General features: G+C 29.1%; 1 protein-coding gene across 1 annotated transcript; it reads left to right on the top strand.

The window, feature by feature from the left end:
- Nucleotides 1-9,605: 9,605 nt before the first annotated feature.
- On the top strand, nt 9,606-13,679 carry LOC132924614 (streptococcal hemagglutinin-like). The gene is made up of 2 exons (XM_060989024.1): nt 9,606-9,765; nt 11,032-13,679. Exons 1-2 carry the CDS (start codon nt 9,736-9,738, stop codon nt 13,387-13,389), a joined length of 2,388 nt encoding a protein of 795 aa, XP_060845007.1. The 5' UTR covers nt 9,606-9,735; the 3' UTR covers nt 13,390-13,679.
- The last annotated feature ends 3,990 nt before the right edge of the window (nt 13,680-17,669 follow it).

Genomic DNA, 17,669 nt, shown 5'->3' with positions numbered 1-17,669 from the left:
AATAAGATTTTTTAAATACAGTTTATAACGGTTTCATCAATTTTATTACATTTATTTTAGATTAACAAAAATTAATTTATTATTTGAAATTATTACTGCAGTAATGATATTTGTCTATAATGTGGTCTGTTTAACAAAAACAAAATATAAATAAGGTACTAAAAAATATAGTTTAAAGTTTTTAACTCTCCCGTGAACTTTAAATTTAATTTTATCGTATATTATGTTTACGAAGTTTTGATGAAAAGTATCGATTATTAAAAAATATAAAATTATATTTTAATAAAATGGCTGTTTACATGTATAATACACTACAAAATAAAATGATATATTTGCCTCCACTGTTTTAGTTATTGATCATAATTTTTAATTGATAACTTTAATGTCTAATATTATCGGATATGAAATGTAAATTGATCTTTCTCCGTTACTATTATATAGATTAAAACGATTATGTAATACTTAATACGAGATAAATTATTAATCAACAATATTATAACGTTTAATTTATACAACTATGTAAGACGTATACGCGAAGTTGTCTTTAAAAAAAAAAAATTAATATTTTAAAAATATAATAATATTTTTATGCGACTTGTATTGAATTTATTTGTGAAATACTAGCGTCCTCTAGTGAATGACTATCAAACAAATGTAAATTAAACACGACTTTTCGTCCCTATAGTAGATGGCAGTTGTATTTTCGAACGCCAGAGAAAAAGTATAAACTGTAATATTATTATAGTGTTTTAAGTTGTAATTATATTAGCCATACTGGCGTTGTGATGGATTTACAAATATTTTAAAATTTAGAGTTGATATTCGTTCTGGTGTCTGTTGATATTATTCTTTGTACTCGAGGATTTAACCACAATAAACCTAATGCTAAATTTAATATTAAGCTTTAAATATTAAATTATTTAAATTAACAAATAAACAGTTATTAAAACCATAATTCAGTGAAACTTCATAACGGTAAATTTTTTTAGGTCCTATTGACTATTAAATTTATAAAATAACATTACGGTCATGAATGTATATGTCTAAAGTAGAAATAAATATAATTATTTGATTTTTTTTTTTTGTTCGTAAGTGTATGAAGTTGGAATTATGACGAAAGCCGTCAAATCACGAACGCTTAAAGTTATTTTTTAGTTAAAAATGCATACAACATTTAATTTGAATAGCCGAGTTTTTAAAATATAATACAAGGTTCATATTAAATAGTAATTTAAAAATATAATAATTTAATAATTGTTGTATAGACATTTGAAGTTTAAATGTTGATGAAATCCGTGTAGGTATTTACAAAAAACAACGATTTTTCATTTTAAAATTTTATTTTATTGAAATTAAAAGATATCATTCGTAGGATCATTGATATAGATTCAATATTGTTATATAACGGAAATGCAGAAAATAAATGCGTCCGTTGTGGTAGGCGTTTACATTTTTTTTACGACGCATGTTAAATAACAATTATTAACGCTCAAATGGTCAATGTTAACTGTGGTAACACAAACACGGATTATTCTAAATTAATAAAAAAATAAATATCCCCCTCATACCCAATACAAAATCCTAAACATATTATTGAGTTAGAATAATTTGACTTTTAGTGCAGAATTGTTCGTGTTAATGATTAGGTATTCGGTTAAGATTAAAAAAAATATAAATTATATTACTGCAGTTGGCGTATAATTGACATAAAATTGTACCGTTTTCGTAATTACTATTATCGTCGAGTTTCAATTGTTTCAAATGGTTATATTATATACAACAGTACTAATACAGCAATGATATGAACTCTTTCGAGTTGACAAAATATTTAGACTTTGATATAATAATAGATATAAGCTTTTTCGTTTTACACAAAATGTAAAGCATCGAATTGACCCATTGACCCCGTAGTGGTTCAATCGCATAATTTTTTAAAATTTGACCAAAAGGATTGCTTAGCAAATTGTGATCCGTCACTATCAATATCGTAAAGCTCTTTACAACGTACGAGGAAATAAAACACAAAATCGCCGCATCATTAAATTTAAAATCGCTGCCTGTCAATATAGTACATCAATACGATTTATTCAAATTTTAAAAAAAAAATTTTATTGATTTTTATCACAATTCGACAGCAAGGCCATTAGTTACAGTATCTTGATTACAAATCACAATTATTTTAAGTATTTAAATTACGTTACATTCATCAACTATATTTCAATATTTTATATTATCTGATATGAAAACGTTTTTAGAAATATATTTTGTTGCTTTTGATTAATCGAAAATATACGGTTTCATTAAAATATTTAGTTAAAAAAACTGTTATAAAAATATTAATTTTAATAATTATCCTTCAAATTATATAAAAGCATTTTGTTATAACTGAATATACACCAACGTCCAACATAGGTGTATGTGGATGGCTCTCTGGTGGATTAAATTGTCGGCCAAAAATTAGATAAACAAGACAAAACATTTTTTGATTATTAAATAACAATTAATATTTTCAATTAACCTCTTAATTTAATCTTCTTAATGATAAAATATAAAAACAACAAAATTAGATAAAGTCATTTGAGTTGCTTTATATAAATATAATAAATTACCTAATAATTATTAATAAGTATTAAATTAACAATACAAATTATTATATTCACTATGTATTAAGCATGAATTAAGATATATTTACCTTTATTTAGGTACATGCATTGTGTATTACTAATTACTATTATGTAATATGATTAAAATCAAACGTTTGAAACTTTTCTTTATATTCACAAAATCATTAATTACATTTTGAAAATCAAGTTTTCTTAAACTATCACACTCTGTATGAACTTATTTTTGTTAGCTGATAAAGTAGGTCTTCGTCCATAGGATAAGGCAATTTATTTTTATGTATTTTAAATTAAAGAATGATGTTTCACTAGTGCTGTTTGTTATCATAAGAACAAGATAAATGCTAAGAACTATTTCAATATTAAAAAAACAATCTTTTACTTCTTTATTAATTACTACTATATACATTAAACTTTCTGGTTGAAATTGCTAAATTCATTGGCTTCATTTTTAAAAACCTTGTGAAATTCTTTAAACTGATTAAGTTTTATCTCAGTAAATGTTGACGAGTTTAATTGCTTCATTTTAATTTTTTTTTTTTATTATTTAATTGTTCTAATTTTCAAAGAAAACTAAATCGTTTGTTTACCAATGTCTAGACAAACAATCATTTATCCAAGGTTACAAATGTACAATCTGTTGTTTCCAAAATGTCTACTCCTGGTTTTTAATATTGATCAAAATTATCGCTATTTTACTGTATCGATAATATTGCTACGATTGATTATAGAGGACGGTACAAAATAACCTTTATTATCTAGATTTTAGAACACAGCGTATATTATATATTTCCCCACAATAATGCGTAAGCACAAGGTTATTTGTTTTAGTTAAAATTTAATTTTCAATAGAAAAATAAAATTCGGCATCGCATATATTTTTGTACATCCCAAATGTGCGGGGACCCTGGGCTGTAGCCCACTAAGCCCCCCCTTAAATTCGGCCCTGTGCACAAACACAATTAGTGGTGGATTTGTCCGATATTCCCATTCGGTAACAAACGCGTGTTTGTGCTTACTTATCATTTGATTATGGTTTGAAAAAAATACAATAACGTTATAATTAAAATATTGAGATATATAGACTTATATAGTAAGTTATCGACAACCAATACATCGTTTATTACTAAATACAAAATTAAAAAATGCTTACAAACGTTTGGGGTGGTGAACTTGAAGTCTTATATTGATCGGTGGTTATATTTACCTACCTTCGCAAGTGCCTCCCTTCCCCAGTTGCGTTACCGATATACATATCCATTTAAATGCCGATCATCCCGTGTATTACATAAACGAGAAAGCGTTATGGACTTATAGTTCTCACATCTCTCTCTCTCTTTCTCTCTCTCTCTCTCTCTCTCTCTCTCTCTCTCTCTCTCTGTGTGTCTATCTCAGTGAAGCCGTCGCTAGCGTAAATATTTTATTAATATTAATCGGCCCGGCTGTATAATGCCGTGTGTATACTTATGGTATATACGCACGCGTCTCGGCATATCCAGAAACACGCATTATACCATATATATATATATATATTATATTAAACGTTCGTACGTGTACCTATTACCTCGGCACAGTGGTTCGTTCGACTATAAAACACCGCATAATTGGCTGGTTAGTATACAATATATGTAATGTGCGTCACATAGTATAGCAGCGCGTTAGAATGAAAAGCCAATGTATATATAGTGTCCGTATACCTATACAGGAGCACAATATAAATAAATATTATTATATGTATATAAAATAACAGCGTCGGCGGCGTCGACATCAGCTGCACCGAGTTTACCATGTTTAGTGGCTTACGTAATAACGCATAACGTATGTGACTTTTTACGGATAATTATGTGTTTATAGTTTTAAATATATATAAGGATTACCTACCGGTTGTACGTAAATAACACGTAATAATATAAGTACTTGTCAAGAATTTATAAATACTTTTTTTTGAATATTTCAAAATATCTATACTACAATTTAAACGCGAAAAAAATAACAACAATTTCAAACTCCATTATTAAATTAATTTTAAAAGTATTTTCAACAACGATGCTTTTACATATATTATAGGTATATCATATGCGTGCAGTTAACCTACTGACAATTGCCGTACTGGCTGCTGTTACCGGTTAGATATTATGATGATTACATTATTTTCACTCGTCGTATAATACAACAGTAAACAGTGTTGTTAACAATTTTTCGATGAAAACGGGTTGTGACAGTACTGCGGCGGCGGACACTCATTGTATTCGAAGATGAAATTATTTCCCACGTTATATTGTATATGCCCATCGATAATATTAAAATAGTAATGCATTTAGTGTTGTCGAACAATATGACATAATTGATGAAAACTTCTTTTGAGATGAAAACTTTTCTGTGCCACTAACACAATAAAAAAATGATTATGATGTTTCCAGACGTCGTCGTTATGACGAACACAATAATATTTGGTGATGTTTTAGGAATAAGCATAAAACACAAATAACCACTACCGACAATATTGATTATGGTCAAATCCCCTTTCACTCTCGGCTGAGTAGTTAGTTTAAATTATTCGTCATTCGACCATAATATATTATATTATTATCATGGAACGACTAAATATCCTATAACACCTCACACGTATTATCGGATTTAGTGCTTCCGCGTTGTAAATCGAATATACATATAATGAAATAATAATAATAACATTTCTTGTGCCATTTATTAAGGGTCGAATTCAAAAAATAAAAATATAATACAAAAACGGTACTTATTAAATGAAAAGTATCAATAGCTAGAATGTCGACAAAAAAACCTTTCATTTTGTTTGTCGTTTTCGCTCCACATAAACTCTTTTGCAAATAATTGCACTTATTCTACTTTTAACTTTAAAAGATCCCTGTCTGGTTCAGTTATTGATTGTGGTGGGCGATTCCTTAGTGCGAATATAATATTCGAGATCTGAACATTTGTTCAATACATTTTAAATATTATCAACGAAAACACGAATCCCTTCAGACTTCAATATAATATGCTTATATGGTATATCTACACACGTCCTACACGCAAGTTAACCTATACAAATATGCAAAATATAAATTATATCGTACTTTATTCAAGTTAATGGAATATTTTGGAATAGACAAAGTTGGTTCAACAGTAAATAAGGCATAATGTGTGTTTATTAGCAAACCCAAACTTTAGTCATTACATAACGAATTTCAACGATATATAATATTATAATGTAGGTAATACAATATTATAGGTAGGTTAAACCTTGTTTATTTTAACTTTAATGCGTATATATATTAAATTCAAATATTTGTTATTCTATTTTACCATTAATAATATGTTATGCGTAATAATATATCATATTGGTATATCACTATACATTAGCGAATTGTATATTTATTGTAACGTATAATATGTATAGTCTCGTCACACGGATTATAATACTATAAATATATTTTCTATATCAAATATTTAATATATTAATTGGAAAAATATACGCAATACGTATTTAATATAATACTCCGAGAGTATAGCCGATCAAAACATTTTGACATAGATGTAGAACCTATTTACCTATAAATCTATCCACAAACAATCATTATTATAACGATGTGTATATTTTATACTTTTTACGAAATTCTATATTTTAAAAATTTAAGGCGTGTGTACACTACTGTATATTATTTTATAACATTATGTACATTGTTCACTGGCATATGTTTGTATTAATGAAATTATCGATATCAGTTTTCCGTATTCAAATGGTGACAAATGTAATATATAACATATAAGTTATTATAATAGGTAGTTTATAATGCTCTAAATTAGTTCAATAATAATCGATATTGTATACGTCAACGTTGTTAGGAGTGCATTTTGATTCAAACAGTGAAATTGAACGTAAAATAGCCACCATAATATTATGTTATTAAGTCGCCATAATAATAATAAGTATTTTATTAGGGATTAAAAATTCCATGAAATGTATGTTTTGGAATATTTCATTTATAAAAAAAAGTAAAACCCTGAATTAAGAAAAAAACGTGTTTTAATAATGTATCATGTATTTTAGTAATACATTTAGTGTCAATGAACGTTTTTAAAATATGTTTATTGTATGAAACAAAAATGTTGTAAGCATAAATTGATAAATGTAGAAGTTACTATAATTTATACATCTATATAAAAATACTCAAACATAACTACATAATCTCATCATGTCTTAACTCATAAAAACATTTCTCATAATTACACAACATATTTTAAAACTAAAATAAAGAAAAAAAATGGATGAGTAAATGAGTTGGGACCGCTCTACTGTATAGTATAGGCGTTGTGTAGGTTACCGTGACGGAGGTGTAAAATTTGAATTCAATGATACATCACTGTACATGAAAAATGATGTTGAGCAAAAATGGTCTATTAGCTTACACCACTAAGTATATTTCATTGTCATGTTTTTTGATATTTCTATTAAAGGTAAAGTAATTTATTTCACATTAAATTTAATACATTTTTGATGAAAAAGTTGCATTTTAAAATATCATTTATTTTGTATTCCTACGAATAAAGTTTTTTTTACTATAATAAAATAACGAATATCGTCATTCATAGTTCAGATAAGTAATTCTTCAAAAAAAATTAAAATGTCTATAAAAAAAAAATGATGCTTTTATATTTTTCAAATTTGTTAGTTTCAGTATAAACTACTTATGAGGAAGCTTGTATTAAACTCCAAGCATTTTTATACAAAAAACAAGTGTTCATCGACATTTATAAAAAAAAAACTAGACTAACTAAAAAAAAAAAATCAAAAATCAAAAAAGTTTATAAATAATACAAAAAAAAGCCAAAATATTTTAAAATCAATCACATAAACGTTTTAAATTATCTACAGTTATTCATTCGTTTTCAAGATACGTCAAAAATAAAATTCAATTTACAACTCATAAACACTTTCAAAGTTAAAAATCGAAGCATTTCTTTTGGGCTACTTTTATATGTGGGAGTAGCGTCTTCTGAAGTATTTAAAGTTTTGGTAATCGGAGTAGTAGATTACAATTTTGCAAGGTATTTCTGTACATCTCTATTCCAATCACCAATACTAAAAATACTTATAACCCATAAATTACTCGTCTGAATTTCAATTATTATGTATCAAAATACTCCAAAAAATATTCTGCATTAGAATATTAAATTAATAATGTATGTTTTCATTTAAAAAAGTAAAAACTTAAAAAAGGATAATGGTAATAAAAAATAGAAACATTTTTTTAAAAAATTTTTTTTAATTCGACGGGAAATAATTGAAAAGAATATTTTTAAAAATATTAATAGATTTTGAAATAATGAGTGTTGTTTGATAAAATAATTGCTTTGTACATATATTTATTTTTTGATTATTATTTTAAATAATAATATATTTATAAAATAATAGTAGTATTACTGACGAGTAATCAATAAAAACCGATTAAGTAATAAATCTTAAAACTATTGACAAGGTAATTCCTGAATCACGACTATTGAAAATAATAAATCATTCATTAATAATTCATTATGGTCAATATTTACTATGTTTGATAATAATGATAGTCAATACTCAATACTAATCATCTACCTATATCAGAATACGTATACAGAATTTGCATTGAATATTTAAAGTTCAAAATCTTATACGTAACGCATATATCATTGCAAATCAACCTTCTCTGGTATAATATTATCGGGAATGCGAACAAACCGAATAAACCGGATGCAAAGAGACGGTTTTCGAGTGCGGTTACACAATATATAATAAAATAATATAATCCACTCGGACGGTTACCGAACGAGAGACGAATCGATGTGGGTGATATCTGTTGATTTCTTTTACACGCCGTCGTAGAGTACAACACGCTGCTAGAAATGAAGAAGCGCCGACGAAAACTGGTCTCGCATCTTTAATACTATATATGCGTATGTGCACGTACAGTCGGCATCGATGCATAATAATATACAACAATATACAGAGTGAATCAACGACTATGCTAATCATAGATCCACATTTTTTTTTAAATTTAATAATGAATGTATTCAAATTTTGATTTTTGGAATTTTAAACACACATAAAGACCGTATTTTAAAATGATTGAGGTTTTTTTGTAATACATAAAAAGTATTCTGTGGAGATAAAAAACTTCTGTTAAGATATACTTATATACTAAATATACCTTTTTATATTGTTAATTATTTAATGAAAAATTTTTTTGTAACTTTTGAGGAATCTAATCCAAACGAGTAGTTTTTCGGTTATTAAAATGTTTATGTTAAAGATGTAAGTCATCAAAAATGGTTTAGCAAAAACATAAATTACCTACATGAAATATCAGATGTAGCTATAGTGTTTATTTAACTTGGACTATATTTTTATAAAGTAAAAATAATAATAGATCAAAATTTAAACTGTTAAGATTTTCAAATTACCATAGCAGCCCCTATGATATGTTCCAAATCCATTATATCATATTAATTTTTAAAATATAGTTTTTAAGTGTATTAAAAACTCCTATGATTCAAATTTTAAATTAAAATTATCATTATTATTAAAAAAAAAAATGGCTAGAACACGATGGTCGGCGAATCACTCTGTACATAATTGTGCGTACGATCGTCTTCGCGTATTACGACAACGCCGACACATGCCTTTAAGACCATTACAATAACACCGGAGTCTGAAACCATCGTTCACCTACAAATACATAATAATATTATTAATAATACGGTACCTACATAATATTATACGCGTAACCGGAATAGCGTCTTACAACAATTATTATGCGAATGTACATAATGTTATTTTTATTAATAGGTGCCCATAGTATATATTTTATATTATATTATAATGTGGGTAGTGTGTAGTAAGTATTCGGAGAAAGTATAACGACACGCGACAAATAACGAAAACCGTAAAAAACTTACTATAACGCGACCGCTTTACGGCGACGGCATCGGGTGGGAAGGAAGAGCAGGACCGATGGGAATCTGCTTTACCGGTTATAAAATATCATTATAAAACGTCGAGCTCGTCGGCAGCCGGCTATCAGTCTATAACTATACAGTCCGCGGACATCAAAATATTATGCGCATTTTCAACATGGAGTGTTTAAAGGTAATAATATTTATTATGATATTAAAAATAATCTCGATCTGCATCCGCGGATGTAACGATTTCCGGTGTCGCATTATTATAGAACATCATAGTATAATACCAACGTGCAATAGAATACGATACCAGCCTAAAGTGTTGTTAGAGGCGATATTGTGTAGTACAGCGATCCTCATTGGGATTTTAGAAAGGGTCAAATAATAATTTTGAAAATTAATTGCAAACCGCATACATTTTTAATAGTAATCACTAATCATTAAAAAAAAAAAAAATACAAATTTATTTATTATATATTAATTAATTATAGTTTACTAATTTATAATTATAATGTAACACAAAGTTCTTAGTTAATAAAAATTATTAAATTAATTAGAATAGTATTAGTATATTTACAGTAAAAATGTAATTGATATTGATTTTTTATTTTAACTCGTTTTGATTTTGATGATCGTTACCTCTGTTTCTTTTATTATTTTAGTTATGTTCACGGGTGATTTTGATGTTGACAACCGCAGTCAATCGTTCAAATGTGCATGCATCACTCAAACGATTTCTATTTTTGTTTTTGATAAATGTTAATTTTCTAAGAGTCACTTGGCAAAAATATATTGACCCAAAAAATGTTAAAATTGCTCTTATACTCGTATTTTGTCAAATGGAAGGATACTGATTTTCTTTAAGTCTATTCCAAAATTATATTGCATTATTTTTATCATTAAAAATATTTCTTAATGTTATCTCCTGTTGAAAGTCTATTAATTCGATTTTCAATAAACTGGCATTGCAATTAAAAATATTAATTTCAGATATTATATAATATTTTGTTGTTATTGCCTATAGATTTTTAATAAATCGAAATGCATTAGACGAAAGTATTTTATATCGTTGAAAAAAAGATTAAATCGAATTTGGATATAATAATATTATTAAATAAAATAAGATGAAAGTCATTACATATTATAACACCGAAACCAAAAAAAATATATCTTATTTTAATTACTCTTTTTAATTTTTAATTTTAAAATTTACAATTTAGTTTTAGTTCGAGCCGCACAAAATTTGCTAAATGGCCACTTAGTGGGTACCGCTGCTGTAGTATGATTAGTGATTACCAATCGTTTGTTTTTTTTCTGTTATTTTCCAATTCCGCCTCCAAGACGAAAGTTTATAGACGATTATGATAATGACATTAATATATTATTATACTCGTACATATCATTTAGTTAAAAAACGTTTTATCTTAAACCTGTGGTTTTTGTTTTCTCGTAGATGTGCGTCGTCGTGGGTTTGGCGCTGACCGCTGCACCGGGTCGGCCCGCGGATGCAGCACCGCCACGGGCCGGTGCTCACATCTACCAACAACACAAACGGAGCCCCGCCGATCCGGACTTGGACTTTACTTCTGCGCTGTCGACGAACTTCGGTGATTTCAGTCCGTCTTCAACGTTGCCGGATTTCAGTTACGGTTCCGGTTTCCCGTCCACCGGAGCAGGCTTCGGGTTCGACGATGTGCCCAGCGGCTTACTGCATTTATCTCACCCATACGCCGGCACTACGTTTGGCTCCGGATTCGACTCGATAGGTTATCCATTTTCTGAGTCCACGCTTAACCAGCTTCAATTCAAAAGTACACTTGGTTCCGGTTCATCACTCTCGCTTCCGGTCGATATAAAGTATAATCCAAAGGTCAGCAATGCCGATCTTCAGCAATCCCGTTTCTACGGACTTCCAGCTACCGAGTCCGTGAAACCGACTGGTCAAAGGGCAGTTCCGCTGCAACAGACTGGACCTAATGTGCAGCGAGTTCCAGCGGAGTCATTTAACTCCGCTCTTGGCTCATTTGCTCCACTGCAACAATCATATCCTACAGGCACCGCATCTGTACCACAAAAGCAGTTGTATACGGCTGCAATATCTGTGCCATTTCAGCAGTCATACCCGTCCACTGCATCTGTTACCCTACCACAGTCGTATCCGGCTTCCAAATCTATACCACAACAACAGTCATATTCGGCTTCAATATCTGTGCCACAACAACAGTCATATTCGGCTTCAATATCTGCGCCACAACAACAGTCATATTCGGCTTCAATATCTGCGCCACAACAACAGTCATATTCAGCCATCTCGTCTGCTCCACAGCAACAGTCATACCCAGCCACTGTATCTGCTCCACAGCAACAATCGTATGTAACTGCAATAACTGCACCAATACAACAGTCATATCCAGCCTCAGCATCTGTACAACAGCAACAACAGTATCCGGCCGCTGAATCTGTACCACAGCAACAGTCATATCCAACTTCCCTATCTATACCTCAACAACAATCGTATTCTTCTGCAATTTCTGTCCCGTTTCAACAGTCATTTTCGACCATCGTGTCTGCTCCACAGCAACAATCATATTCGGCTTCTGTACCTGTACAACAGCAACAGTCGTATCCGACTTCTGTATCTGTACAACAGCAACAGTCGTATCCGACTTCTGTATCTGTACAACAGCAACAGTCATATCCGACTTCTGTATCTGTACAACAGCAACAGTCGTATCCGACTTCTGAATCTGTACAACAGCAACAGTCGTATCCGACTTCTGTATCTGTACAACAGCAACAGTCGTATCCGACTTCTGTATCTGTACAACAGCAACAGTCGTATCCGGCCGTCGAATCTGTACCACAGCAACAGTCATATCCCGCTACTACAACTGTATTTCAGCAACAATCATATCCAGCCACCTCCGAAGATTTCCGAATTTCCTCATACCAACAACCTGCAGCTAGCGGTACAGCTGGTCCATCGAAAACTTCTGATACTGGATCCGTACCGGATTTAGCTTTGGAATTGAGACCACCGCCGTACACCGCGCCCGCATCGCCGGTCGATTACCAACAAAATGCGAACATCCAGTCACCTCCGGCATCCTCCTATTCACCCGCCGACAGTAATAAAAATAATAACTATCCCGTTAACGATTTCGGCTTGTCATCGGCCCCCGCGGCTGGAACTTCCGGTCAAACCCAAGTATTCAGCACCTCGAACAATGGACCACTTCCCGGAAATACCAATGATTTCCTTGCGGCACGTTCAAATGCCAAACCTGATCAGACCCACACAGATGTCTATTACACAGCCCCTGTTCCAGTTACGGATGGTTCGAATAGTGCACCAAGCAACGCTCCCAATTACTATTCCGTTCCCAGCATATCTTATTCTTTAACCAGTACCGCGAACGGCGGGTTTGCCGGTTCAACCAGTGCACCACCAGCTGCCCCGATTGGAACCGACCGTAGTGTGCCTGCAGCTAACCCTACGGGTGGCCAAAACCCATCGTATGTAGACACAAACTCAATTCCAAGTGTGTCTTACACCAGCTCAAATTCAATTTCCGCAACCTCGTATGGCGAATCCAACTCAATCAAAAGTAGTTCTTATACCACACCCGGTACTCCGATTGCCGTAAACCCATTCAGTGACTACAAATTCAGTACAGACAATTTTTACGGTGACTCGAATTCGATTTCGCTTAACAGCAAACGTGAATCATCCACTGTCAACTCGTCCTATAAACCTCCGTTACGTATACAATACCCAAATGATGCGGGAGATTATAAAACTATACAGTAAAAACATATTTAGACAGACTGTGATGAGTATAACTTAACGATAAACATGTATATTTTTGTTTTTTATAATTTAATATATTTTTAGTGCTGTTAATTTAAGTTTTTGGAGGATATAATACCTATGTGCCTATATTTCTTTTCATTATTTATAAATTCTAAAATAATAATGCCGATCATTAATATTGTATTATACCTGTTTAATTATGTTTGTAGTCAGATGAAGATGTGTATACTTACTTTTTTTGTGGTATAAAAAATATTTGTATTAAAAATTCAGTTTTGATATTTTTATTTCTAAATTTTGGTTTTTGGTAAAAAATGGAACGACTGAATAAACAAATATGGATTATACGTACTCTCGAACGATAAAGATAAATCAGAAGGATCAGAAACCATTATTAGGACAATGACTAATAATATAATATAAAAATAAAATAAAATATGTGGAAGTACCTTAATCTTTCTATAATATTAAAAAAAAAATGCATTATGAAAATCAACAAACACGTTTCCATATTTGTATTTCTTATAATGCAACAATTATTACGGAAAAAATAGCGTTTGGTGTAATTATGATAATTGTGTTGATAATATTATATAATGTGTAATCCCCTCACATTTTATCATAAAAATAAATTAATTTATCTACATTATTGATGCTACAATTTAATCGGTTTTAAGTTTCAATTTCAATATAGGTACTTAATTTAGTCAATTTACTCGATTTTTGAAAAAAAGTTATATTTTTGTTTTATACATTTAAAATATCTAGGTTATGTTGAACTATAATACAAGATGTATAATGTATATACAATGGTGAATATAAATAATGTTGTATGGATAAATGATTTAGTTAATACTCATAAAAATACATTCAATTTATAAAATATTGTATGTAAAATTGTTATATAATTGAACGGTGAATACATCATGATAGATTTTAATATGTTGTATTATAATACCTAATATAAAATTATACTAATATAGGTACTTTACTTTATACAAAACATAAGTACCTACCAATATACCGTATTGTAGTATAATAGTAAACTCGGGGGCACACATTAATTTTAATAAAGTATTTATTTAGGTACATACATATTATGTTATTTTCCGCAGTCTCGTACAGAACAAAAAAAAATATTTTTTATAGTAAGAGTAATAAAAAAATATATCACTATAATTTTGTTACCCTTGAAGTATAATTACGTCAAAAACTAAAATCAGGGACTTTAAACTATTTTTTTTTTGAGAGAACGGGGGGGGACGATCGCCCCCTCTGGATCCGCCACTGAGTAAACTAGTGTTAATGTGTAGGTATTTACAACATTCCTAAATCCTAAGGTATATTTAATAAAACAATGTAATGTAATATTTATTTTCTTACGGTGTGAGAAACTAATTAAGACGTTTATTTGTGAACAATTGCACAATTATGGATTCATATATGAATTGCTATACTATAAGTATAGGTTGCGTCACCGAGTGTTGCGGATAGTTCCGAATGAATATAATAATAATATGGGCAACTGAACTTTATATTTTGTAATTTGCTTCCTAATTTATATAATAAATCTGCAGCTATATTTAAATTTATTCAGCGTAGGTAATATTTACTGTAATAATATTACCTATCGTGTGAACATTAATAGGTAATTATATAATTTAAGTGCATTGTTCGCATTTATATTATAATTAATACATCCCACTGAAATATTATACTATTCGTGTGAGGCCATACGTTTTGTTTCAATTAATTTTAATTAAAGACTATCATGTAAATATTAACACCGTATTTCGAGGCAACCACTTTTACTTAGTTACCTATAACACCTATTATAATTTCACTTACACTTCAACGATAAAATTAAATTATAATATACTACTTTTTTTTATATATATACTTATGGCTTAATATAGTCAATATTTAGGTCCTTCACCGCAACCTCTACTCCTCTCCATCTGTCTTTTTCTGCAGCTAGTTCTTCACCGTTCATTATTTTTAGGACTCTGTCTATTCATCGTTGTCTTGGACGACCCGGCGGTTTTTTGTTTTTCCATTTTGTAACCTGGCCGATTGTGTGGTACTTGTTTAGGTTTTAGGATTTTCTCTAATGTAAAGAAGCACTTAATTCTGCCCATAAATATTTGAAGTTCTGTACCCTCTTGAACACCATGTCTCTCACTATCAAATTATTATTGTGTAATAATTATTATAATAGATACGCAGATAAAAACAACAACGAATCAAAAACGTACTGGGAAGTACATATTATAATAAATCATTAAAAACATCTCATTCGGTATTCAATTTCTACGCAAATTAATAATTGCTATGAAAAGTGTATGACGCTATCTATATGGTTAAATTGCGTCAGAAATTCGGTAAGTGCGCGAATGTCCGTGCGCCATCTTGAGTAGATTCACAAACCGGATGGTATTTTTCGACAGACCACCAGGTGAAATATTTTTGGTGATATTTCTTATACAGTTGTGTAGTTGTACTGAAGCACAAAGATATCGTTGTTGTATAGATACATATATTTATGAATAAATTAAAATCGAACTTTCACATGCGTGACGATTGTATAGTAATTTATTACTTTTATTACATGGTACGTAGGAAGTACACACAATAATGAATTTAAAAGAACCGGCCAATTTTTTTCTGCTATACAGCAGATGATTATACTTTTATAATACGAGTATACCTAGTTATTGGGTAAAGTCCACTATAATATCGATATCAGTTTTGATACAACTTCGTGACGGGAGTTTTATTATCGTAAAATATTAAACTTTTTACAGTATTTACTATTATTATAATATAATTCCCGTTATATAATATTTGCGTATTAAAATAAATTAACCACCTCAAAATCGCAACTGATATGTTTTAATAAAAATCCAATTATTACTTATATAAGCAAAGACGGTGTGACTATATTTCTGATAATACTTAATGAGAAATAGAATAGCAATATAAATATATATTTTATATTATTATAAATAATTTTTATTTAAATTAGTAATACGGTGTGATTAAAAAAATGTTGACAAAATAATTGCATGAGTTATAATATTACATGTTTATTATTAACTGGATGGGATTTTAATGACATAAAAAAATTAAAAAATGCTTTTATAGAATGAACTCGTAAACTACACTTAAAAAAAAAAAAAGTTTGTTATTTGATGTGCCATAGAGCCCATAGTGTACAAATATTTTGAAAATTAAAAATACATAAGTAATATAAAAATATAAATTTATAAAAGTATTATTTTGCGTTTTTTTTTTTTATGAGTGTATAAAATTAATACGTGATTTATAGCAGCAAACAACCAAAAAAATATTTTTAAAAAACATGTTTCTGTATTATTATGTAAATACAACATGAAAAAATAAATAATAAAATGTGAAAAAGCTCTAAAAGTTAAAAAAAAATTACTTAAAAATGTTAAAATTCCTTTAAAATTATCTAACAAATTAAAAATAAGCTAACAATGTTAAATTCTGTGATGTTTCAATTCGATTTTCCATTTTTTTTTATAGAATGTTATGTAGATGTAGACGTTTTTATTTATTGAAATATATTTTTTTTAGCATTACGGTATGCTTAAGTAATTTTTATCAAAAATAACACATTTTATATTGCATAATAATAATTATAATATATTGCTAATTAATCAACTGAACGATATACTTGAGAATGAATGTGAATAGGTTCGTGATATAAATAGTTTAAAATAAGACTCAATATTTTGAGAAATTTATTGTGTTTAAAAACAATTATTTACGTATTGGTAAAACCTTTTAAGTCTCCAACATCAATATTTTTTGAATAACAACAAAATAACTAAAATTATTAGACATAATTTAATTTATATTATTGTACGATTATATATACAAATTTTAACTTTTAAAAATATATTGTGGTATTGTATTTTTGTACTAACTATAATAAGTAATAACTTATTGTTCAACATTTTCAGAAGTTTAACTAAAAAAAACAAATTTAAATTTAAATTGTTGATGAATTTTAAATAATTTATTAAATTTAGAAAATCATATTAAAAATATTTGTTGGTAACTTCAAATCTTTAGTCCTTCCTGGAAGGAATGCATTATTTGCTTAATTACCAACCCTCTTATTAGTGTTATAGATTGTTTTTGTTAGTTATTTTCACAATATTATTAAAAAAAAAATTACTTATTATCTCTCTCCTCTAAAGCTCCAAAATACCAACCACATCAAAGTCTTTATAAGAAATCAACTTCGA

The sequence above is a fragment of the Rhopalosiphum padi genome, chromosome 3, assembly GCF_020882245.1.
Source record: "Rhopalosiphum padi isolate XX-2018 chromosome 3, ASM2088224v1, whole genome shotgun sequence".
NCBI lineage: Eukaryota > Metazoa > Arthropoda > Insecta > Hemiptera > Aphididae > Rhopalosiphum > Rhopalosiphum padi.
This window is presented reverse-complemented; position numbering and strand designations above follow the sequence as displayed.

Coding starts and splice junctions, on each gene's coding strand:
- LOC132924614 (XM_060989024.1), top strand. CDS start 9,736: ATGCGCATTTTCAACATGGAGTGTTTAAAG. Junction 9,766..11,031: donor TCAACATGGAGTGTTTAAAG/GTAATAATATTT, acceptor GTTTTCTCGTAG/ATGTGCGTCGTCGTGGGTTT.